The sequence below is a fragment of the Carassius carassius genome, chromosome 2 (genome assembly GCF_963082965.1).
Source record: "Carassius carassius chromosome 2, fCarCar2.1, whole genome shotgun sequence".
NCBI classification, from domain to species: domain Eukaryota; kingdom Metazoa; phylum Chordata; class Actinopteri; order Cypriniformes; family Cyprinidae; genus Carassius; species Carassius carassius.
In genome coordinates, this window is record NC_081756.1 from 7,230,611 (window position 1) to 7,255,460 (window position 24,850).

At 36.4% G+C, this 24,850-nt stretch overlaps 1 protein-coding gene across 2 annotated transcripts in view; it reads left to right on the top strand.

The window, feature by feature from the left end:
* LOC132101325 (A disintegrin and metalloproteinase with thrombospondin motifs 17-like) overlaps positions 1–20,118 on the top strand; it is a 121,396-nt gene extending 101,278 nt beyond the window's left edge. For both annotated transcript variants that reach the window (XM_059506202.1, XM_059506213.1), the window contains 5 exons: positions 1,128–1,263; positions 4,795–4,999; positions 6,910–7,062; positions 19,445–19,622; positions 19,858–20,118. In XM_059506202.1, the coding sequence (XP_059362185.1) occupies positions 1,128–1,263; positions 4,795–4,999; positions 6,910–7,062; positions 19,445–19,622; positions 19,858–20,009 (824 nt within the window). In that variant the 3' untranslated portion in view covers positions 20,010–20,118. The remainder of the gene's footprint in view (positions 1–1,127; positions 1,264–4,794; positions 5,000–6,909; positions 7,063–19,444; positions 19,623–19,857) is intronic.
* Positions 20,119–24,850: the final 4,732 nt, after the last annotated feature.

The window sequence follows — 24,850 nt, forward strand, 5'->3', positions numbered from 1 at the left end:
AGAATTATTTATTAAAAGCTAGTTATAAATTATATATAAAAATATAATATTCATATAGTGCAATATGTAATATGAGTGGCTTTCGATATGTAATGTAATGTAAATGTAATCTGTAAATGTAGTTTACAGTTTAATATTATAAATATAATAATTTATATAATTAAATGTTATTATTTCATTATCCTTGTGTTTTTATTTTTTAAAACAGTATTTATTAAATGTTTAAAATAACTTATTATAAAACAATTATTTAACCTAATGTATAGTGAGTGTTATTAAATATGATACATTTTATTAGTATTTTTTAATTTTAGTTATTAAACATTATGTATTAAATGTTTAAACATTTTTGTATATTGTTACTATTACTAAAAATTATTATTTCATATTGCTTATTTTATTAATATTTATGAAATGTTAAGTTGTGACAGATAACATGCTCACAGAATTATAAAGGCCTGTTTACACCAAGAACAATAACTTTAACTATAACTGGATGCCGCATTTATGAATATCGGTATATGAGCTAGTTTACAGTAAGAGTAAATTCTTTTTTTTTTTTTTTTTGATATATATATATATATATATATATATATATATATATATATATAATTTTAATGCGTTTTTATTGTTGTCACGTTTGGTTCAAGGATGATGAAGGTAGACAAAGTAATTCAAAATGAACTTAGTTTAATCCAATAGAGAAGAAACACAAAGGATACCAAAACAAACGAACTAAAACTGAGGGGCTTAAATAACATAATATACACAGGAGCTGTTGAGATAATTAACTGTACAGGTGGACAGAATGAGTGATTACACTAACTACAAACTAGGTCAAGTGAAGACAAGGAAGACAGAACCAAAACACAAGAACAGACCAGAAGTGTTACAATTATATTGCTGCCTTACAGTATAAAGCTGTTACAGTGAAATTTTACTGTTTATTGACACATTTCTTCTCGGTTTCTTTTATTTACTGTACATAACACGCCTAAAAATGAGCATTCAGATTGATCGATTTCTGTAAGTATATGCAAGATGACACTTGAGTGACAACCCTTGAGTGACACTTCATGAAAGTATAGTATGTCTATATATAAATGTTTTGCTGTGCTTTGTTTCAGGAGAGAGAAGGACTGTGGTGTCGTGCATGAGAATCGTTAACAAGACCATGACTCAAGTCAACGACAGCTACTGTCAGCCGGAGAATAGACCCACGCCTCAAATCCGCCACTGCAACATCCACCCCTGCCAATACAGGTAACCAGAAGCGCCAGAGCTTCTCACCCCGAATCTGTGTGTTGTGTATCAGCTGACAGAAAACTCAACAGAGAGTTTGTGATCAGAGTATGGCTCTCTTCTCTTTGTAGAATATTCCCAACAAATCCAGAACAAAAGACTTCCAAATAGAATGCAGAACCTGTTCTGTACAGATGAAAGCCATGACAAATACTGCTGTGTGTTCTTCCTCAAGGATCATGCGTCACAGAAATGCTCCTTGACCATCACTACAGCTTTTCAAATGACATACGTTTGTCTATATTTATTGCATATGCTTATTTATTAAATTGTACTGTGTGAAAAAGCAATTCTTGGGGGGTTTGGGGGTATGCTCCCCAGGAGATAAAAAAAAGACCCCTCAAATGATGTCTTCTAGTAAGTTTTGAGGAAATATGGACGGATTTAGTCATACAACATGAGCCATCAATAGATTTAGGTTATCTGGATTGAAACAAGATTATAATGCAAGATTGTTGCAATGATAACCATGACTGTCAAAACATTTCCCATCTTTGGATTTATTACAATGTAACATACACTGTACAACAATTTAAAATGTACATAAGAATGTCATTCATAATCTCTCACACACTCTATCTTTCTCTCTCTAAACTGCTGATCACTTGAGGGAAAACATCAAAAACACAATTTTCTGAGGCAAGACCTAAAAATCCACAGGAACTATGGAATTCATATTAACTATAGTTTGGGCATTTCAGCCCAAGATAAACATTTATGGATGCCAGGCATTTGTGAAGCTCCATACTGTATGCAGAAAACATACGAAAAAGAACATCTTGACATGAAAAACACTAACTTGATAAAATTATAACCTAATGCAATTTTCTTATTTGCAAGATGTAAATAAGTTATTTAATTGCACATGACTATTAAACTGTACAGGTTAAATCAATGGGCTAGTTGCACAAGATGGCGCCGGTGAGCTTCAGCGACGCGAGTGTGTGCATACTTATTTCCGGTCTTGCGACGCTCGCATTGACTGTAAGGGAAACTTACATACGAAACTTGGCTAGATGTATATAATTAATGATATTCAAATTTAACAGCCGATAGTGGTATATCAAAAACATGGGGAAACATCCTCCCTACATTTTGCGTACCTCTGTGTGGAAATTCATCAAGATACAACGCGGAGATTGCGTTATTCTTCTGTTGATTATGCGATCAGCGTCAGGTCAGGTCCACGGGGATTTCTTCTTTCAAACACAAACCACTCAAATACGCAATACTTTTCATTTTCGAAGAGCTGGTTTTGTTCTGACTGTTATGTAAGATCAATGTTTCTGACTGTCAAACGAGACGCACAGAGATTTCTGATAAAGCATGTTTTATTAACTTTATTTGATAACATAATTTATAACTAACTGTACAATTAAACGTAATATAATTATGGTAGGTTTGCCTTAAATAAAAGATCGCTGTTTGCATTCATGTGTGTTTTTATCTATGTTTATTTGTTTTGTGAAAGATCTGCAGCATAAATCATTATCTGTCTATGAGCAGCCATGTATATTGTTATTCTTTTGCATTGATTATCAGATTATACAGGTATTAAAATTAGTCACGTATTTTTTACTGTGTAAAATAATAAAATATGTTGTGAAAATAACGATGAAACAGACTGATGTATGTGTACAATTGAGAAATGGATACTTCTGAAGATAAATCGCAGCCCACGTCTCACGAGGTAAATATTTCATAAAAAAAAAAAATAATGCAAACATTTTCGAGAAATAAGTAATTTGTACATTCACATATTTGGTAAGATAAAAATACATTATGTAGCTGTGTATACAAACCATGAGTTCAACTTTCATCTCGTGAACAGTAGGGAACATAGTGTATTTAATTCATTCACCAGACCCAAACATACACAAGTTTCAAATCCACTGGCTCAGTTAACATTTATAGTATAGTAATAATAGCAGTGTAGATCTTATTTGCATTTGAAGTGATATTATAAATTCTGTAAACATATAGAAGGTAATATTTTGACTTCTCCGGTTCTCTGCACTGACGTTTAGCACAACCGGAAATATCTACGCACACACTCGCAAGACGGGAAATCCAAGATGGCGGAGATATGCAACTAGCCCATTGCAGACGGCGGTTTCCATGAATGCTAGCAAAGCGTTGAACAAACTTGTTTAAGTCAACTGCTTTTGCACGGTCATTCTCAATGCTGAGCACAGCTAATGTGACAATCTCTCAGTTAGCATAAACGTGCAGTGCTTGTGCATCACCAGCTTATGGCACCGCTTAGATATCTCAGTTTAATTTGGTATGTCGACCATTTTTCAAAATTGGATAGTCATAGATGCTGGCAAAGTGGATGCATGCCAATTTTTTGACAGCAGTAGTTTAAACACAAACAAAGAGCTAGACTAATGTTAGACCCTTATCTGACCTGACGATCATAGAAAAATTCGATGAGACAACAAAGTATTTCGGGTGTAAATAACGTAAAAATGTGGTTGATGTAGGGTTAACAGTCTGCTTATGGACTTTTTCGACTTGGTGTCAAACTTACCTCTAAACTCACTGTTTGGTGCGGGTCTCCTTTGCCTTCAACGTGTAGGCTATGAACATAAAATATACTTAAAAAATATTGTCTGATTTATAAACGGGGTGGCAACAGGGGTGGCAAGACTGTATCCCAGGGGTGGTACTTAAATTAAAATTTTGAGTTTTTTCTCTGCAACTAACTGATTTTTTATATAAAAAATAAAAGTACTATATAGAAGTTAAAAGTCATAAATAAAATATAAGTACTAAAACAGCAAAAAAAAAGTTAAGGTTAAAAGAAATATATATATATATTTTTAAAAGACAGAATCGCATAATGACATTACTTACATTTTAGCAAAACTGAAAATATCAAAATGACATCTAATTCAAAACATCAATAAATACTATATAATAACACTAAAATAACACAGGTTTATAGGCTGTTTTATAGGGTGTTCTTAGTCAATTAAGTCCAATTCCAAGTGGATATTCTGATCTCTGGATAAGGCCCAAGTAACTCCATCAATGTACTTCTCAGGGATTTTTCCCGCTCCTTTTTATTACCAGATGTAAGTCTGATCAAACTGCACACCTCTATTTCTGTCCATAACTGCAAAATCGATTTGGTGCTTGTAAGACTGAGTGTGGGACAGAACAGCTTTCTGTAGATTTCTTTGTGTTGTTTAAGCAGTTAATAAATACGGCTCTATTTTTTACTTGTAAATCACAAGTTCATTTTAAGACATTAAAATCATCATCTGCTTTATTCAGTCATACGGTAAACTGACGATTAAAGCATCCAGATTTGATGATGTTTCCTGACAAAATTATTTGTTAAATTGTAACATTATGCAAACGCTGTCAGAAATTGTTTCAGTGGAGACCCCATTCATTTTCAGACTACAGATCTCTTTCACTAATGCACTGAATATTGAAAGGAATGTTGTATGAGTGTCTTCTCTGGGTTTCTGCTCCTCTCAGGTGGGTCGCTGGTGATTGGGCGCAGTGTTCAGAAACCTGCGGCAGAGGCTTGCAGCAGAGGCAAGTCGGCTGTGTGTACCAGCTGCAAAATGGCACGTACATCCCCACCAGAGACCTGTACTGTCTGAGCTCCAAACCAGCCAGCGTACAGCACTGCGAGGGACGCCACTGCCTCAATGTCTGGGAGGCCTCCGAATGGTCCAAGGTTTGAGCCAAGGCAGCTAACCCACTAACTTTTTTGACCAACTTTAACTTGACTTACTTCTTGAAAATGCACAGAAGATGTGCGCTCACGCTGTGTGTGTGTGCACTTGAATGGCTTAAATGCAGAGCACAAATTCTGAGTATGGGATGCCAGTTATATATACACTTTTACAACTGTCACCATGATAACATAAGCCATGAACACCAAAACCCTAAAAACTTTGAAAATTTACATTTACAAAGCTTTAAAGATCAAGTTATAACAGAAGAATTAATGTAAGCATTTTATAAAATTATAAACTTCACATTTCTGTGATCTATGCTCTATTCACTATCATTGTAAGCCACACCTAAAGCTTGGAAAAGTTAGGATGAGTTTAAATGTTCTTTTCTGGTAATCAGTATTATGCAACAAATGCTGTCGCGAATGTTTTGTTTTTTTATTATAGAAAAGAATGGACAAGTTGAAAAAAATGTTTTTGTGATAGTGAGTATTATAATTAAAATAAATGCAAATAAAAATGTAGCCCTGATGCCATTAGATGCTGAAAATACAGTGAGATTGGTGCAATGGTCAACTATATCCACCTAGTGCATCTTTACAGACTAATGATAATAAAATAACACCGTGACAGAAATGTTAGAGCATGTTCTGTGTGAATGGCTGTTAACATTCACAAAAAAATACTCCATTACATTTATTGGAAAATGCAAATATGGAATTTTTCACATTTAACTGTTCACACAGGAAACATGAAACGCAGAGCAGTGAAAAAAAAAGAATAAAGTTGACCTTTCTGGCTTGAAATTGCATATGCTATTCGGTGTCAGCCGTGCCACAAGGATGCGCTGTTTTCTTTCAAATCAAAGCAGAAATACATGTAGAAGAGCGTAGGCAGTTTGAGTGATGTGGAGAGACACAGAGGAGACTGTTGACAAAGTTATTATTGAATAAAGTCATCTATTGAATAGAGTATCCCTTTAAAATTCATTTAACTCAAACAGCAGAGCATGGCGTTATCACTGCCATGGTCATGACTTTGATTCACAGGGAAAACAAGAAAGTTTTGTCTTGAATGCATCATAAGTCTTTTTGGATGACAGCATCTGCCAGATGCATAAAAAGGCAAATTTGTGCCATAAATGCTATCGAAATTCAGAATTCATCACTATTTATTACACTGTAATAAATTTGTTTACACAGAAAATGCAAGATGCAGGGCAGTGGAAAGGAAAAAAAGGTCTTAAAATGCTATTTTTTGAGCTGAACTTCTTTTAACATAGGCACAGTGGTCAAAGACATCCATTTAACATCAGGTTTGAGTAGAAAATTATGGAAAAGCACCACATCAGAATGCAAAAACACCTTCTGTGTCAATGGCCTCTTATTATATGACATTTAGGTTTACATCAGTTACAGAAGTTTTTAAAGGTACAGCAGCAGAGGGTAAAAAAATATGTCGAAATGTAAGAAATAAATCACAGTACTTAAATCACAGCATTTTCTGGTGCAATGAGCTTTGACTAACACAAGAAGATGACGTGCCTTAAAAAGTGTACACTATAAAGATATAGTTCCTTTCATGAGACACATCCTGTACTACTGGACCATGTGAGGGTGTGTAAGAGGATGTGTGCACTTGTGCCTGTGGGGTTTGTCCTGGCCTATGGAGGGCACTGTGGTTGTTTTTGAGTCTCTAGGTCTCATTTCAGATCTTGATGCTGATGTTGTGAGCACTTCATTAGAGTAGGTTTAGTCAGCGGAGAGAAGTGAGACTCAACAGGAAGCCTGTTCTAATTACCAACACTCTTGCTTATGTCTTTATTTATCTCCATCCTTCTTTGCACCCAATTGCTCACTTATTTTCCTGGTGTTATCTTCTGAATTCTCTTTGTCGTTGTCTGTCCCAGTGTTCCTCTGAATGTGGTCGCGGCAGCAGGAAGAGGACCGTGACCTGCACCAATCCTCAGGGTCTCTGTGATCCCGTGTCTCGTCCTGCAGAGGTGGAGATGTGTGAGGATCACTCCAAATGTTACGAGTGGAAGACCGGTGAATGGTCCAAGGTAGGATGACCAAATAATCAGAAGCCGATATATAGAAGTGAGTTTGGGGTCAGTAAGATTGTCTAAAAGAAGTTCATACTTTTATTCAGAAAAGCGACATTAATTAGATCAAAACTGACAGTAAAGCAATTTATAATGTTACAGAATTTCCATAAAAAAAGATGTATTGCAGTTTCCACAAGCATATGAAGCAGCACAACTGTTTTCAATATTGATGAATAATAAGAAATGTTTCTTGAGCAGCGTTTATATATATGTAAACGTGTGCGTGTGTGATTTAGGGAGTTTTGCATCACAAATAACACACATTTTTACATAAACAACATATCCACAAACTGGCCCCGTTGATTTCCATTTAAAAGTTTCTCATTATAAGCTCTAATTTTGCTTAAAAAAAGGGATGAATGAAAATATATTTTTGTGGTCATCAACATTAAGTCACAAATGCAATCAACTGAGCTTAACTTACTATTTCTCTGCACAACACAGCTGTGATGCATCAGACTGCACCCTGAGTCAAATGAAAGCCGACAGGCAGACATTAGGTCGGTGAGAGAGCGCTCTGCACGCCTCCACAGATCTTCAGCTGAATCAGAGTTTGCACGCTGTCACATGTGATGCATGTGGGCTGTCAGCGGTTACCTTGCTGCCACCACGGTGGAGCTGACCGCTGCGGCCCAGGGTCGCCTGTAGATCTCCATCTGATCTCCATCTGTCTTTTCCTCTGTTTCTCCTGAGGTTCGTGCTGCTCAGTAATGAGCTCTCTCCACCTCAGAGTGGACACGCCATTATCATAGTGCTGCGTCTCATGCTTTAGTGTCTCTGGTGGACGGACTAGAAGTTTTTGTTTTGGGAATATGGGTTTTTCATTAGTCCATGTTCATATCTCGAGTACAGGGTCATTTATAGCCAATATCATATGGCTTACACTACAATAATGTAGTTCCTGACTTGTATACGAAGATTAATATTTGTTCTCTCTATGAGTGAACAAGTGTGCTTTTTTTTTTAGCATCGCTAGAATGTTGTTTTGACCATGCAAAATCAGGACCAAGTAATGCATTTTGTCAAAAAAATATTGTACTCATATATGCAGTATTATAGCTTCAATCAGCAATTATAAGGGTCAAGCGCTGAAATAGCGGCATGTGCATTGTGTAGCAGATCTGACCTGAATCAGACAAATAAAAGAGTCGATCAGGACTGTGGTTGAAACATGAGCCAAATTCCTCAGGAAGGCAACCGGAGGTCATAAATCAGTCCTAGTGCCACAAGTCAGAAACAAGTTAACCAACCAACCAACTCTTTCACAGAACAGCTTTCGACATTAACACCATTACAACAATTATTGACAATTTCAATTCAGAGAAGAGATTGTCAAATTTAGGGCAAGTAATTGAGATGCAACGCCAGACATCACATGTAAACCCATGAGAGTACTACACAAGATCCTTTGGATTGACTTCCCCCTGCAGAACCAGACTGAAATTCCTAAGGGGGGGGGGGGGGGGGGGGTTTGAACCTCTGGTCTCCACAGAAATCTTGGTCAAGAGAATGACACAGAAACTGTCTTTTCTACATATATATAGACCAAAATGGACTCAAAAAGACTTATAAATGAATATCAGTCCATCGCTTCACTCCATATTCATTTATATGTAACCCACACATTTGACTATCATGTTATAATCACTTATTGTGTATGTCTTTTAATAACTATTGGATAGCTTAAGGATACATATTCATGTTTAGTGTGTATGTGTTTGAATCTGCTTGCTTGAAACAGTCATGACCATCAGTTATTTGTCAAATGTATCATATTCTTGTTATAGGAATCATGTCCAAAATTAGACCCTGCAAGAGCGGGAAAATTCGGACCACATGCTTGATAAGATAACATGATTTATGATACCCCCGAGCCAAGACAATATCTGATTGGTCAAGACAACATTTGAGGTGTGGCTAACAGGCCAGTTTAAATACTTAGGACACCATAAAATCTTTTTAGCTTTTAGCTTTTGTTAAGCTTTTGCTATTAGTCATGTCTGCTTTTAGCTTGTAGCTTTGCTTCTTAGCTTTAGCTTTTAGCCATGCTTCTAGTCATCACTGTTCTTTGAGCGCGATTCCAGCGTGCTTCGGCCTGCACGCCTGCTGCTACTTAGCCACGATGAGAAGAAACACCACCTAGTGTCGTAAAACTTTACTTCTTTTCTTTTCCGTTTGAGAGTTTCGTGTTCTGAGTTAAGTTTTGTAACGCCGTGTCTGACCTCGAGAGCCCGTTCAACTTCAACCAGCCACACAACTCCGCGTCTTCAGCCAACACCCAACCACGGGCTTCCCAAGACGTCACTTCAGCGACTACTGAACTTCCAGCCAATCAGCGACATTGGGAAACCCCTTTAAACGACAACTTTACACAGGCAATGTACCTCCAGACATCTGTACTGGCGTATCTAATATAATTTTAACCTCACTGAGGAACTCAATGCGAGGGTTAATTAAGTGATTGGCTGTTCATGTCTATGCAATTTTACGTATTGCTGTAAACTTGGGATTCCACGTTTCCATTCTCTTAAACTCATCTTTCCCTAACTTTCCATCTTCCTGCAACTTGTGTGAATGTGTGAGTGCGTGCGTTTATGTGTTAGATTAGTTTATGTCTTAGATTTATCTAATGAAGTCTTGTTCATATTGAAAAGAGAAGTATCTTGTGTTTTGTGCTTACAAGTTAATGTCTTAAACTGCCGATCTTATTACTGTCTTAATTAATAGTGTTTTCACTATTCTTTGGATATTAATATCCAGCGCAGATTTGATGTTAAACGGCTCGTTCAGTGAATCGCAGGGCGTCTCAGTGATCAGCCGTGAAACAGTGATTCTGTTCAAATTCCCTTTAAAATCTTAAATGATTCCCTTTGAGCTAAATTGACCTGTTTCCCTTAAATTTGCTTTTGTTTGACTTTTATAGGTTTTGACCAATTGGAGGATGAAACACATTTTCAGTATAGAGTACAAGATACAACAATTACAACATAATCAATGTTGTTATTTGGAGAATGGGAAATAAAAATCTAAATCACTTTGGACATTTCTACGAGGCTTTGGGTTCAGGTAGAGGAGAAATAGTGAATGAACTTTCTAATTTCATTCAAAATGACAGACTAATACAGCAGAACTTAAATGTGCTACAATAAGGTTAGTAAACTCATCTGCAACTTCTGTTTCGTGTCACCTAACGTTTGGTCTCAGTTTTGCCGAGATGCATGCTCAGTGTGCTTTTTTTTTGCAGCAGTATTTCAATTCGATTTATAGATAATCTTCAAGACTCCTAACTAATTGGAGATGTTGGAGGCATTTGAGACAAAGGCTCAACGAGACGTTTGAAGGTTTGCGGTCGGACCTCATGGTGAGACTGATCTTTAGTGAAGGTGTGTCTGATCTCAATTTCACACCTTATTTTCACATTTATGTGTCTTTTGTGTTTTATCAATGCCTTGAAGAATATGCTAATATCATTGCATGGCCTGTTGTGGTTTACTGCTGGATTCGACTCACGTCCAGGGCTCTCAGTATTCACTATACAAGCCTCTGCGACATTTGTTTGTGAAGTCGGCCATATCATTTTGGGGGCAAATTAGAGGAAAATAGATTCTCCCATTAGTGAGACATTGGTGCAGAAAGCATCTGATATTTGTGCATGTGTCATGCATTTATGTAAAGAGCAGATGTTCCCTCTGTAGACCTGCTTCTTTTCATTCAGTGATCTGCAGAAAAGACGAGCTACGTAGTTCCTGGTGTTATAATAATACTGTTTATATATCATATTATTTATTAATATTTTGTTATAATTAATATAATTCGATTTTATTTAAATATTTGGTATATACTTTTATTTTATTTCTATTTAGCTTTCATTTATTTGAACTTAACTAGCATTTCAACTTAAATTTGTTAATTTGTTATTTATATAAGAAGCTTTTATTTCTATATTTTCAGTTATTATTTTAGTTTTAGTATTTTTGTTATGTGTTTTTGTCATTTCAATGTGTGTGTGTGTGTATATATATATATATATATATATATATATATATATATATATATATATATATATATATATATATATACTTTAGTTTCCATTTATTTTTTAATAGTTTTAATACGGCAACTTACATTTTATTTCAATTGGTTCGCCAAGGCAACATTTCTATGTTTATATTTAAATTTTTCATTCATGATCTTCATGTGATTTATATTTTATTTCAGTTTGTTTTTTTAATGACTGCAGTATGATTAAATACAGTTGAATATATATATATATATATATATATATATATATATATATATATATGTACATACATTACTATTTACTGATTTATTAACTTTTTATATTTTATATAGATCATAATAGTTTTGCTCTCACCTTTATACTTAAGGATCAGTGCTACTTAAATAATTTAGCATGTTTATTGCTACATTTATCATGGGAGACTTAAAGTCATTCATTACACTTTTAAAACTATTATACTGACAGATTAAGTACTGTAAGATTAGTTAAAAGCCAAATTCCCAACTAAATATGAAGCTAATTATCCTAACAGAGATTGTAGATTATTCAGACACAAGGGATTATGGGTATTCCACACTTATATTTTAGTTGTGTTTGTTGCAAGTTGTTGACTTCAGTCTGAACAAAATATTGTATTGTAAAAAATCCATCCTGCCATTTTTTTTTTTTTTTTTTACATTAATGAACCCTTGCTGAATATTACAGCCGGTGGATTTACACTCATTAACGCATGAGTATGAACATCCATTCATATGACTGACGCGGCTTGTGTGAAATTCTTCCACTGAATAGAAATAGCCTATTTAGCTGAGGAGAATTAGGCTCTTTTTCTGTGCTGTGGCTTCTCTGCTTTCATCCAGGCTGTGGATAGATGTCACCCCTTTTCAATTATGTTGAACACATTGTGTGTTTTGGTACAAAATGACATATTACATATTTTATTTGTGAATGGGATAAGAGATCGTAACCGGCTAGGATCTGTCTGTGTTTGGAGTGCTCTTCTCTTGTGTTAGTTTCAGTGCATTTGGTGTCTCCATCATGTCAGCCACTAATGGGCATCCAGATAATAGAATTCAGGGAACATGAAATCACCAAAATGTTATTTCAAAGGTGAAAAATATTTTCATAATCTTTCATTTAAATGTAAGAACCTCTGAAATGACTTGTCTTGTCCATCGTGACCTACACCATGCAAGCTATTGGTTAGCATTAAAAAGACAGTTCAGCCAAAAATGAGCATCCTGTCATGATTTACTCACAAACCAGTATGAATTTCTCTTCTACAAAATACAAAACAACACTGGACCCCATTGACTTCCATTGTGTCCACTGTAAAAAAAATATTTTAATACATATATTTTCCAAAATAAAGATTGTTGATGTTGTGCAAAAAATACTTTCTAAAATGTAATGTTTAATTCAATTTGTTCATTTGTAATTGTTGTGAAATGTACTAGCAATTACTGAGTAAGAAAAATTTGGATTTGCGTGGACAACAAAAACATTCAGACATTTCAGACATTTTTATTGCAAAAAAAGTAAAAAAAAAAAAAAAAAAAAAAAATGTTAAGATTTTATTTTTAAATTGCCCTTATTACCCTTAACTTGAACTTATTTTATTTCATTAGTTGCCATGTCAACATTTCTAATTTGCATTTATGTTTTTTACCATTTTAAATATTTCTTTCTAGTTTTAACTGTTTGATTTAATGTTAAGTAACAAAATTAATTAATTTTTTGCTTTATTTTTAATAGTTTTAGTTAACAGTTACAACACAAAGTCATACAGGTTTGGAACGGCATGAGAGTTAATAAATTATTACTTTTTATTTTAACTATCCCATTAAAACTAACCAGCCCACTTTAATATTAACCAAAATCCAGTCCAACCTATTTAGTCATTCTAGACCACTGTTGTGGTAATGCAGCATTTCTAAAAATCATTTCAATAGTTTCCACAGTCATTTTAAAATGCTGTATTATGTTAACACGAGGAAAGGACTCGGGGCTTTCGGGATTTCTGTATTTATCTTCATACACCAGATGTTAAAGAGCTCTGTCATATTCATTAGCTCAAATCAAACATGGTCCTGTCTTGAGGGAGTCAAGGGTAGAGGGAGTCATAGACTGTGATTCGGGGCTTTGATCAGCAGATTAGATGTTTTTGGGTTGAAGCATGCGACGTCTCTTCTCATTCACAGTGCATGTAGTGTTGAGAACGGCTCCACTCACACTTTCCCTGACTAAAGTTATTAACTAGACTCTGGCGACGGGCAGCGCTGAGATCAATGCTAACCTGCCACGCTGATTTCATTTCCAATAGCCCGTCATCCCCTGTAAATGTGAAATACTGTGCGTCGTTGAAAGGAGTTTGGGTTCCTCAGAGGCAGGGAAGTATATTGCTTTCATGCACCTTTTGCCACTTCGCTAAACAATTTTGGTTTGTTTCGTCTGCAGCCATGGCAGCCGACAGCTTTGTTTCTCCAAGTTCAAGTTCAAGTCTGCTTTATTGTCAATTTCCACATGTACAGTACATACATACAGAGAATCGAAATTGCGTTACTCTCAGACCCCGGTGCATACAGATAACATTAACATTAAAGCCTAAAAAATCTAGATCAAATATAAAATGTAGATACAACTATACAATAAGGGAATGTAAAAAAAAGGCATGTAATAAAATTAAAAATAAAGTTAAATAAAGCAGCGCATGGCAAATGACAGATATAGTGCAAATCAATGAAGTGAACAATAGTGCAGATAAAAGATTTTTAGTCCACAAAAAATCCCTTATTAAAAATATCTTATTAAGTCTGATTAAAGTGACAAGTGACAAAGGGCTCAAGAGCAGTTATTTTATTTAACTGACTGATGAGGTAGTGTAATGACGTCAGTTCCATGCTGAATGAGGTAGTGAGCAGACCAATGCTGCACAAAGTGACTAGTGCATGCCATCATATAATTAGTGTGTGTGTGTGTGTGTGGGGGTGGGGGGGGTGGGGGGGGCTTCATAGTTTAGTGGTGCCTGGGGCAGAAGAGGGGAGGGGGGGGCAGGTTCGGGAGGGAGTTCAGCTTCCTGACAGCCTGGTGGATGAAGCTGTCCTTCAGTCTGCTGGTCCTGGCCTGGAGACTCCGCAGTCTCCTCCCTGATGGTAGCAGGCTGAAGAAGCTGTGTGATGGGTGAGTGGGATCACCTGTGATGCAGAGGGCTTTGCGGGTGAGACGTGTTCCATAAATGTCCTGGAGGGAGGGGAGAGAGACACCAATGATCTTCTCAGTTGCTCTCACTATGCGTTGCTGAGTCTTTCGGCAGGACGCGTTGCAGGCACCATACCACACAGTGATGCAGCTCGTCAGGATGCTCTCGATGGTGCCTCTGTAGAAGGTGTACATGATGGGGGCCGGGGCTCTGGCTCTCCTCAGTTTGCGGAGGAAGTAGAGACGCTGTTGTGATTTCTTGGCCAGTGCTGCGGTGTTTTCAGTCCAGGAGAGGTCCTCTGTGATGTGCACACACAGGAACTTGGTGCTGCTCACTCTCTCCACAGTCACACCGTTGATGGTCAGAGGAACGTGCTGAGTGTGTGCTCTCCTGAAGTCTACAACAATCTCCTTTGTCTTCTCCACATTCAGAGAGAGATTGTTGTCACTGCACCACTTGGCCAGGCGGCTCACCTCACTCCTGTAGTTTGTCTCATCTTTGTTGCTAATGAGACCCACCACAGTCATGTCATAAATAAAGAGGTTGGAGTTGTGTGAAGGTGTGCAGTCATGGGTCAGCAGAGTGAAGAGGAGGGGGCTCAGCACACATCCTTGGGGGGCCCCAGTGTTCAGTGTGATGGTGCTGGATGTGTTGCTGCCGACCTGTACTGCCTGAGGTCTTCCAGTCAGAAAGTCCAACAGCCAGTTGCACAGCGAAGTGTTGAGCCCCAGCTGAATCAGTTTGTAAATGAGGTGTTGAGGGATGATTGTGTTGAATGCTGAACTGAAGTCTATGAACAGCATTGTGACATATGAGTCCTTTTTGTCCAGATGTGTGAATGCTGAGTGGAGGGTAGTGGAGATGGCATCATCGGTCGACCGGTTGGACCGATATGCAAACTGGAAGGGGTCCAGGGAGGGGGGAGGGCAGACTTGATGTGGTGCATGACTAGCCGTTCAAAGCACTTCATGAGGATGGGGGTAAGTGCAACAGGACGGTAGTCATTGAAGCAGGATGGAGATGGCTTCTTCGGAACTGGAATAATGGTGGTAGTTTTGAAACATGTGGGAACAACAGCCTGACTCAGTGAGATGTTGAAAATGTCTGTGAAGACATCAGTAAGTTCTGCTGCACAGTCTTTCAGTACACGCCCAGGGATGTTGTCAGGACCCGGAGCTTTGCGTGCATTGATCCTGCTGAAGGATCTCCTCATGCTGTCTGAGGTCAGCGTCATCACCTGGTCGCCGGAGGAGGTGGAGTTTTCTGTGCAGTGGTGCTGTTTTGTTGCTCAAAGCGAGCGAAGAAGGAGTTTAGCTCGTTCAGCAGAGAGGTGTTGTTGTCACAGGTCCGTGATGGGGGCTTGTAGTCCGTAATGGTCTGTATATATATATAAAATATAATTATAGAAATGCATTATGGATCTATAAGCTTGTTAATATGCAATGCTCTCTCTCTCTCTCTCTCTCTCTCTCTCTCTCTATATATATATATATATATATATATATTTATATATATATATATATATATATATATAAAGAATATATTTAATCCCCTGATCTAGACTGTATTTTGACTGCATCGTACTGAGGACTATTCATCTGTGTCATAATCAGGTCAATGTATTTTGTGTTTATCATTTTATCATGCTGTCTGCTCCCAGCTCTCCTCAGCCAGTGATGAAATAACTGAATTTGTTCCCTCCCTGTCAAACTATAAGTCTATTAAAATGTATTAGATTGTCACAGAGATATGCTTATTTAATTTCGCTGACATTATAACTCCTACTCGTCCCACATGGAAGCAGAACGACACATTATTCAAGAACCATTTCCTCCTGCTGTCTTCCACTGGAAATCTAATTCAGTTGGTTTGCCGTGAGCAGAGTCTTGCATGTGTTTGTACGTTACATTTTTTTTGGCCAGTTTTAATATGCTCTTATCAATTCATATTCTGTGCTATTTCAAAACTTCAGTGGCTTTCAGATTTCAATTCATTTATAATCTCTGATTTGGATGCAGTTGCAGTTTATTGATGATATGGAGTCTCTCATCTTTATTTACTGTCCAGTATGTGGTTTGCTTGAAAACATCAGATTCCTAAACTCTTTGTGAGCAGAAATGTCAAGCGGGAGCCGAAGACGTTTGAGAGTTGTTGAGCTCTTACAGCACACAATGTAAAGTAGGCGAAGCTTGTGAAAAGTTATTGTTTCTGAACAGAAAAGAGAAAACTGAGACAGTGCTGCTCATTAGGAGACTATGAAAGTTCACTGTCTGTAATACAAACACTAGCACAGGTTCAAAGACAGAGACGGAGCCCTTTGACTCCATGCATAAAAATGCTTTTTTATTTTGATTCTTTTAATGATTGTTTTGTTATTTATTTAAATGTATGAACAAATCTTTGTGTTGTTTGCTGGTTTATTTAATGACTTTTTTGTAATGTAAAATCTTTTAATTTCATATTATTAAAGTAATTATTTTTCAGTTTATTCTAAAATTATGTTTGCCATCAATTGTTGAGTTTTGCCACATTGTAAGCAGAGGGAATGTCCAACTCCTGTAAAAATTTATGTAAGAAATGATAACACTCATTATTAGTCCTGTTTTTATATTTAAAATTGCTAGTTGCCTCTGCTTGCTGTTGAATAAACCTGCATTAGACTGACCAGCCTGAAAAAAATATGGGTCACACTTTATTTTAACGTCCAATTCTCACTATTAACTAACCATTTACTATGATTTTTGCCTCAATTAACTTATAATTTACTGCTTATTAATAGTTTATAAGGTAGTTGTTAAGTTAAGGGTATTGGGTAGAATTATGGATGCCATGCATTATACATACTTTATAAGCACTAATAAACAGCCAATATGTTAATAATAGGCATGCTAATAAGCAACTTGTTATTAGTGAGAAATGGACCCTATACTAAAGTGTTACCAAAATATGTTTATGGCACGATTTGAGCTAAATAAGCAATCAAGTGTGATTTTTTTTTTGCAATTGTGATTTTAAAATTTTCAGGTTTGCTGTGCTTGTTTGTAGGGCTGCACATTTTAGCCAAAATGTCAATAATAATAATAATTATAATAATTATAATAAAACTAATTATTATTATTATTATTGCTACATAAAAAAAAAAATAAAAAATAAAAAATATATATATATATATATAAGCATAAAAAAAGTGTAATACTGCTTTAAACTGTTGTAGTTTTTCCCCCCCAAAAATGCAAAAAAAATTCTGTTTTATTTAATTGCAATTTTGTTTTTGTTTTTCTGAGCAAGAAATAAATATCATACATTTTCCCCTGATTTACAGAAGACACCCAGTAAAATGTAATTCAGTGTAACAATCTTGTCAGGCATATTTACAACAAAAATCAATTTATGACATATTAAAAGACTAATTACTTTCACCCCAAATACTAATGAGTTGTAATTTAACATTTTTAACATTTGCCACTATGGTTTTGCCCATTTGGCAGTAAGAATTTTTTTACTAATTTGAAACACAATAAAATTTATTATGCTCCATTATTCTTTTAGATATTTTAATATGTACACGTAAGAATAAGCATGTTGTTTGAATTTTTGCATAAATATTGTGTTACACTGAATGACAATGTAACATTATTTCAACCAAATTTTAACATTTTATTCTCCAAAAACGTATTTGAAACCTTAAAAGTAGACATCTTACTTACATTTAATGTGCTTTCTATGGACACAAAATCACTTTTGTACATTTCTTTTGATGCGGACATCTTAACGTCTTTGACCCATATATATATATTTATATATATGCTTTTGTGATATTTCACTGTAAAATAAAATAATTATATAAAACAATATAATGATACTTTTTTTTTTACATTATGACTGTAAAATTACAATACTGCTGCTTTACATTACAAGTTTGGGAAGATGGTTGGATGTTAAAGTGACGATTATTCCTTTGCTATCAGATTTTATTCCTGATTTGAAATCTATCACAAAAACATTGCAGTTGAAGTAGAAAGGAGCTGTGTTGAAGTATTGAGTAGAGTCTGTATTTTATGAGTAAAATGAGGTCTGATGTGGGAAATGTTTTAATCTGTTGTGATCAGGGCCGGGTTTGCCGAAAACGATTCATCTTCGTGCTTTAGAACATTTTCTACGAGTAATTTTACGATCGTTCGTTATTGTTTCACGTGTGTTTCCCAACAATGCACATAAAGCAATCGCACGTTGCTTTAAGTGCTACTTAGGAGTCGGTATCCGTTTATCAAGTGCTGAAATGTCACCTTATAGAATGCCTCTTAATTATAGTACACGATCGTTTATTGACGTTAAACTAATGCTGCATTCCAGACAGACAACTTGGATATAATAACTATAATACAATACAATATTATATTATATTATAGCCTATAATATTATACTTTACATAATAATATATAATATACTTTATATACTTATATATTATGTTAGGTAAAAATTGTTAGCCTGAATGCACTGTAAGTCGCTTTGGATAAAAGCGTCTGCTAAATGCATAATTTTATTTAAATGTATTTATTTATCTACAGTATAGATAGAACGAGAGAGAGAGAGATGTTATTTCCGGGTCCAACACAGCTGGTTTTCGGGCACTTCAGCAAGTCATTGAAATATTTCCCCCCCAGTCTTTGAAGCATTTCCTACATTTCTTCTTTTCTTCTTTTTTTTTTCTTCTTTTTTTTCCAGTCATTTAATTTAAATGTGTATTTCTAATTTTTTTCTGCCCTTTTTTAATTAATTCATTTATAAATTAATAAAAAAATAAAGAAAACGAGTTATAAAGTGTACAATAAAGCACAATCAAATCCTTATATTATAATCCCATTGCACTTGAATCAAGTTAAAGGTGTAATCTGCTGATTATCCTGCAGGTTACCGCATAAATCTGTCTTCTTACGATGCATTTAGGGCTTTACGATTACTCCAGAGCACTCTTAGATCTACGATGTGCTACTTAAGTTACGATGCTTTTGGGAGACAGACCATAATATTAAGATCAGTCATACGATCGTTTTTATGAACTTCTTAGGCTTACGAAGCTTTTGGGAAATTCAGCCCTGGTCATTGGTTGATTGCAGTGCTCATCATCCTGTGGGCGGGGCTTGCAGTCCCGAGTGGTCCAGTGCATGCACAAAGTGACTGGTCGCCATGGCAGTGATTGCCCAGCAGTCCTGAAGCCCTCCGCGTACAGACAGTGTCATCTTGGGATGTGCAATGTGAAAGTCAATGTGAACACCATCACCTCCCCGAGACTGGGTAAGACTTAAGCAGTGTACTGTATTTTATGATCAAATCAAATCATGATGTATCATTATATGTCCCTGAATGTTCAGTTTCAATGTTCAAGCTTTTTTAATAGTGTAACAGCAACATTAGCATCTTCTAGATGAGCCTGCGTGTCTGGAGGGATGTTGATGCATGTTGTCAGGGATTGTGTCGATTAATTGAATCTATGAAATGCCGTGTCCTGTCCTTCTGTCATTTCTGGCAGCTGCATTGACGTACAAGTGCACTGGGGATCAGTGGGCGGTTTACTGCAGGGTGATTCGAGAGAAGAACCTGTGCCTGGACATGCGCTGGTACCAACGCTGCTGCCAGACCTGCAGAGACTTTTACACCAGCAAAATGCCCCCCAAGAGATAATGACCCCGCCACTCCCACTCACAGAGGTTTCTTTTTGTCTTCTCCATTCGTACTGTCAAAAACAAGGTTTTATATTCTTATTAAAAATGTTCTTACGTTAAATAATGAAAGCAGTTATTTGGCCCTGGAAGTGACTTCTTCAGCGTACTGGCCTGCCCGTTGCACTGTGGGTAAAGCTCAGTTATTTTTAAGGCCACTGGTTGGCCAATAACCAATGGACTTTGTAACAACAGCTTTTTTTTTTTCAAGACCTGTATCAACAATCTTTTGTCTTGTTTTTTTATTTTTATTAATTGTATTATTGCCTGTGTTATATTGGCTCTGCAACCCAAACCTAGTGAACTTCCTTGCTTTTTTAATCACAATTGATTTTTTAATAGAGTTTAGATATTGATTTCAATTTAGTAGCATGCAAATATTGTATAAAAAAATAATTTCTGATTAGATTGATCAATTCATGCATTCCCTGGGAATCGAACCCATGATTTTGCTGCTGCTAGCAGTATGCATAATTGCGTACTGCTAAACAATAATTCATAGCATAATCTAGCATAATCTATTTTTGCATGCAAGCAATAACAGCATAATCTATTTTTAAAATAATGCATGTATGCATGCTGTAATGGATTACGCAGTGCATTTTTTCTCTGCATCTTCAGCAAAAGAAGGCAATGCAATCATGCCTCCTACCTTTCTGAACAGCCTTCACGCTGAGAGTCTATGTAGGCAGCTCACTAGGTTTTGGAAAAGAGCTGAAGTAGCTTGTTATTTAATTCATCAAGAGCCATCTCGATGAAGTCGAACAGCCAAGCTAATTCTCTTTAGGATTGAAGTATTTAATATCCAAATGAGGCAAATTAGTGAATCTTACAGAGAGGATACAGAATTTCTTGGTTTCTCACTGTGATCATACACCACACTCTCTCTGTGTTTTAGATACTTGTTGTGTTGTTTCATGTATTTTAAGAGAGCGAAGTACATAATATCCACTGCACTGTAAAAAGGCGAATGTACAATGTACAAATATATTCCACAAACAGGCCCTTTTTATATTACAGACTTTTTGAAAAATAGCATTGCAGTCCAAATCTCATCATTAGGATCTGAATACAATTGATAGGATTACTTTACAGGTACTTTACAGTCAGGATGTGGTGAGAAAATGTGAAAATTTAGGTTAGGTTTGCATTTCATAAATAAAAATAAATAAATAAAGCCCATGTTTGAGGGTGACACTGCATATGTGTGCATGACAGACTCTGTTTCAAACCCTACTGAGCTACATAGGGAGCTCACTGACACTAGTGACCAATTTGGAGTGCACTTCAAACGCAAACGTAGCATACATATTGACCTTCATGCTCTGCTGATGCCTTTAAATGCTCACTAGGTTTTGGAACAGAGCGTATATGTGTGTGTGTTCGAGACCTTGGCTCGCATCTACCAGGTTGCACAAGGTCACAGCAGGTGCTAGACAGATTTCACTACTGTGAAATTCAGCCGTTTCTCCACGTTTTGTTCTTGTACTTTTGTATGTATTTAAATGAAACGTGTTTTTAAGGTTTGTTAGGATTATTTAATACATACTGTATCTACCTGCTTCTGTCAGAACTATTTGGTGCAACAGCTTCATGTTCCAGGTTTGGTGAATATCGCTTCTGTATTCCAGTACTGTAAGTCAGTAGTTGCACACGTGATCGGTACTTAAACTGCCACTTTTAATGGTGCTTATTTGAAATGACTTACATTTCAGACTGTTCACACACAAAAAAATAAATGTATATCCTGTATTATAATGATTTTGCGTGTGTGCATCTATGTTCAGTGAGCTTTTATGCTTATAATCAGTATTTTGCATTATGTACTAACATTTCTGATTCAAGGTTTTTCTTTGTCTATATTTAATTTTGCTTCAAATATTTAATTTAGTGAGCTAGCTGGTTTGTGTAATAGTTTAAAACTTTTTATTTAAGAATGTTTGAAATGTCTGTGGAATGGAATGAAACCAAAATGCATGTTTTATGATGCTGTAGATAACAGTATGAGTTTCCTACATTGTTTTGCCTCTTGGATTTGCTCAGCATCACGATCATGTCACAACCTTGTGAAGTTCTCCAGCTCGTTCTTCAGCTCGTTCTTCAGCTTTGCATTTCGCTGATTTTGTTTGTGGGCTGTAACACTGTGAATATATTACGTTCAGAGGATCTGTGAGTGTATGCATGACGGACGGCTGGGCGTAAATCTGCCGCTGTCAGTGTAATGGCGCTGGCGCAGCTGTGAAGGACGTGAGGAGAAGGTCACCGTCTCTGGATGCTGGAGCCGCTTTGAGTTACAGTGAGTCTTCTGATCTTCACTTTCACTATTACAGTCAATATTAAATCAAAATACTGTTTACTATGTTAATACACTTCCCTGCCCTTATTGTTAATGTTTCATCAGTGCACGGTATAAAGAAATCATCATCATAATCTTCATATTTTAATATTTTTTTTTAGCTGACCTCACAAACCCCATTGACTCTGACTCCATTTTGGTATGTAATGGCCACTTTTTATGATCCAGTCAAGTCTAGGTTCATACTTTCTCATTATAAATAGCTTTACTCTGATATATGTCACATTATAAAAGTTAATGGGCTGAAATAGGACACTTTACATTGATTTTTAAGCAAGACAGAGTACAACTATAGGTCTATCACTGTAAAAAAATATCCTTTTTTATTTATTTTTTATAAGTTGCACCAGAATAGCCCTATAAATTTGACAATGTTTTACATTAAAATACAATGTTAAACCATTTACAATGTTAAATGTTACTTACCATATACTTACAGTTTACTGATTAACAGGTTTTACTGTAATATATACAGGTGCTGTGCTGGTCAGATAATTAGAATATCATCAAAAAGTTGATTTATTTCACTAATTACATTCAAAAAGTGAAACTTGTATATTACATTCGTGCATTACACACAGACTGATATATTTCAAATGTTTATTTCTTTTAATTTTGATGTTTATAACTGACAATTAAGAAAAATCCCAAATTCAGTATCTCAGAAAATTAGAATATTGTGAAAAGGTTCAATATTGAAGATCCCTGGTGCCACACTCTAATCAGAAAATGTTCTTAAAACACCCGCAAAGGCCTTTAAATGGTCTCTCAGTCTAGTTCTGTAGGCTACACAATCATGAGGAAGACTGTTGATTTGACAGTTGTCCAAAAGATGACCATTGACACCTTTCACAAGGAGGGTAAAAAAGTGGAGGCAGCACAGTGTCTGGAAAAGCTCAATAGCTTGTCAAAAAATCTTAAAATCTTGTTCTCATCCTCAAATTCAGGTAGAGTAAGCCTTGGTGTCACAGTGTCTGGGTTGTGTTCCCTGGGTTTCCACTAGGTGTCCTCCTTTCTCACGGTGTCTGTCACCTTATCACTTCCTGTTCCCTTATTTGGTCACCTTCCTCCTGTTGTGTAATTGATTGTTCCCCACCTGTCTCCTGTTCCCTCATTATCCTTCTGTGTATTTATATCCGGTCTGTCTGAGTCTGTGTTACGGAGTCCTTGTTTAATGTTTATAGTTATTCACGTCCCTCGCGCCTTGCCTTGCCTTGCCTTGCCTTGCCTTGCCTTGCCTTGCCTTGCCTTGCCTTGCCTTGCCTTGCCTTGCCTTGCCTCGCCTCGCCTCGCCTTGCCTTCGTGTCTTGTTTATGTTCTGTTTGGATATTCTGGTTTTGACCCTGCCTGGACTGTTTACCCCTTTGGATTACCCCTTAAATAAAGGACTTACCTGCAATTGGTTTCCTCTCCTGTGTTTCCTGTACCATGCACGTGACACTTGGTCTTTTTCAGCCAGGAACACACTGATACCATTGTAGCAGCCAGCAAAGCTCTCCAGAATATGTTGCGTCTGTCTGTGCGTGAGAACAGATCGTTTGAAGGTTTTCAGCACATATTCATGAGCTCCTGAAGATCTCAATCTGAAATTTCAGCAGACTTTTTCTTCACGTGTTATCCAGTAGTTTCATGAGTAACTTTTTCCTCAGTTAACTCGACAGCTCCTTAAACTCTTCAGATGAATGATGAGGAGGGGTGAAACATCTCCATCATCTTTGCTTTGTTTTGGATTATTTTGCGCTGCAGATGTTCATTGGAAATCTCTAGTGGAGACATCATTAGTATCATTAGCATTAGCATCATTTAGTAATTCTTTTTATTATTAGTGGTGCTTGCCGGAGGCAAGGCATCACTATTACTATTCGCCTTGACAAAACTTTGGCGCGCTACTCCTCCCGCATTTTTTGTCACAGACCCATGAATGAGATGTCAAAACGTGCGGCTTATTGAGGAGAGGTGTGCTATGACTTTTCTAAGCAATCGGAAGTACAATATTCGTACAGCGGACGAAGAAAATGTGTAAAAATATCCCATAGACTTAACATTGGAAAAACTATCTGACATAATATCTTTGGCTCAGGAAGGCATAAATACTTAAGAGTGGGTTCTTTTGACTTGGCCTATCAAGCAGTCCATATGTAGTGACAAAACAACTTCAATGCCACGCTCTAGCAACCACTTTTAGCAACCTAGCAACTGTTTCACTACATTTAAAGCTGTATCTCAGCAATATAACAATATAGAAACACTGGCTCTGGTTTTTGGATTTAGGCTGGCAAATAGTCTTTAAATATCACCCCATAAACTATATAGCCACATCATACCAACCATATAGAGTACCCTAGCAACCATATAGGAATATAAAGAGCATACAGTGGGGCTCGAATGTTTGGACACCCCTTGCAGAATCTGTTAAAATGTGAGTAATTTTCAAAAAATAAGAGAGA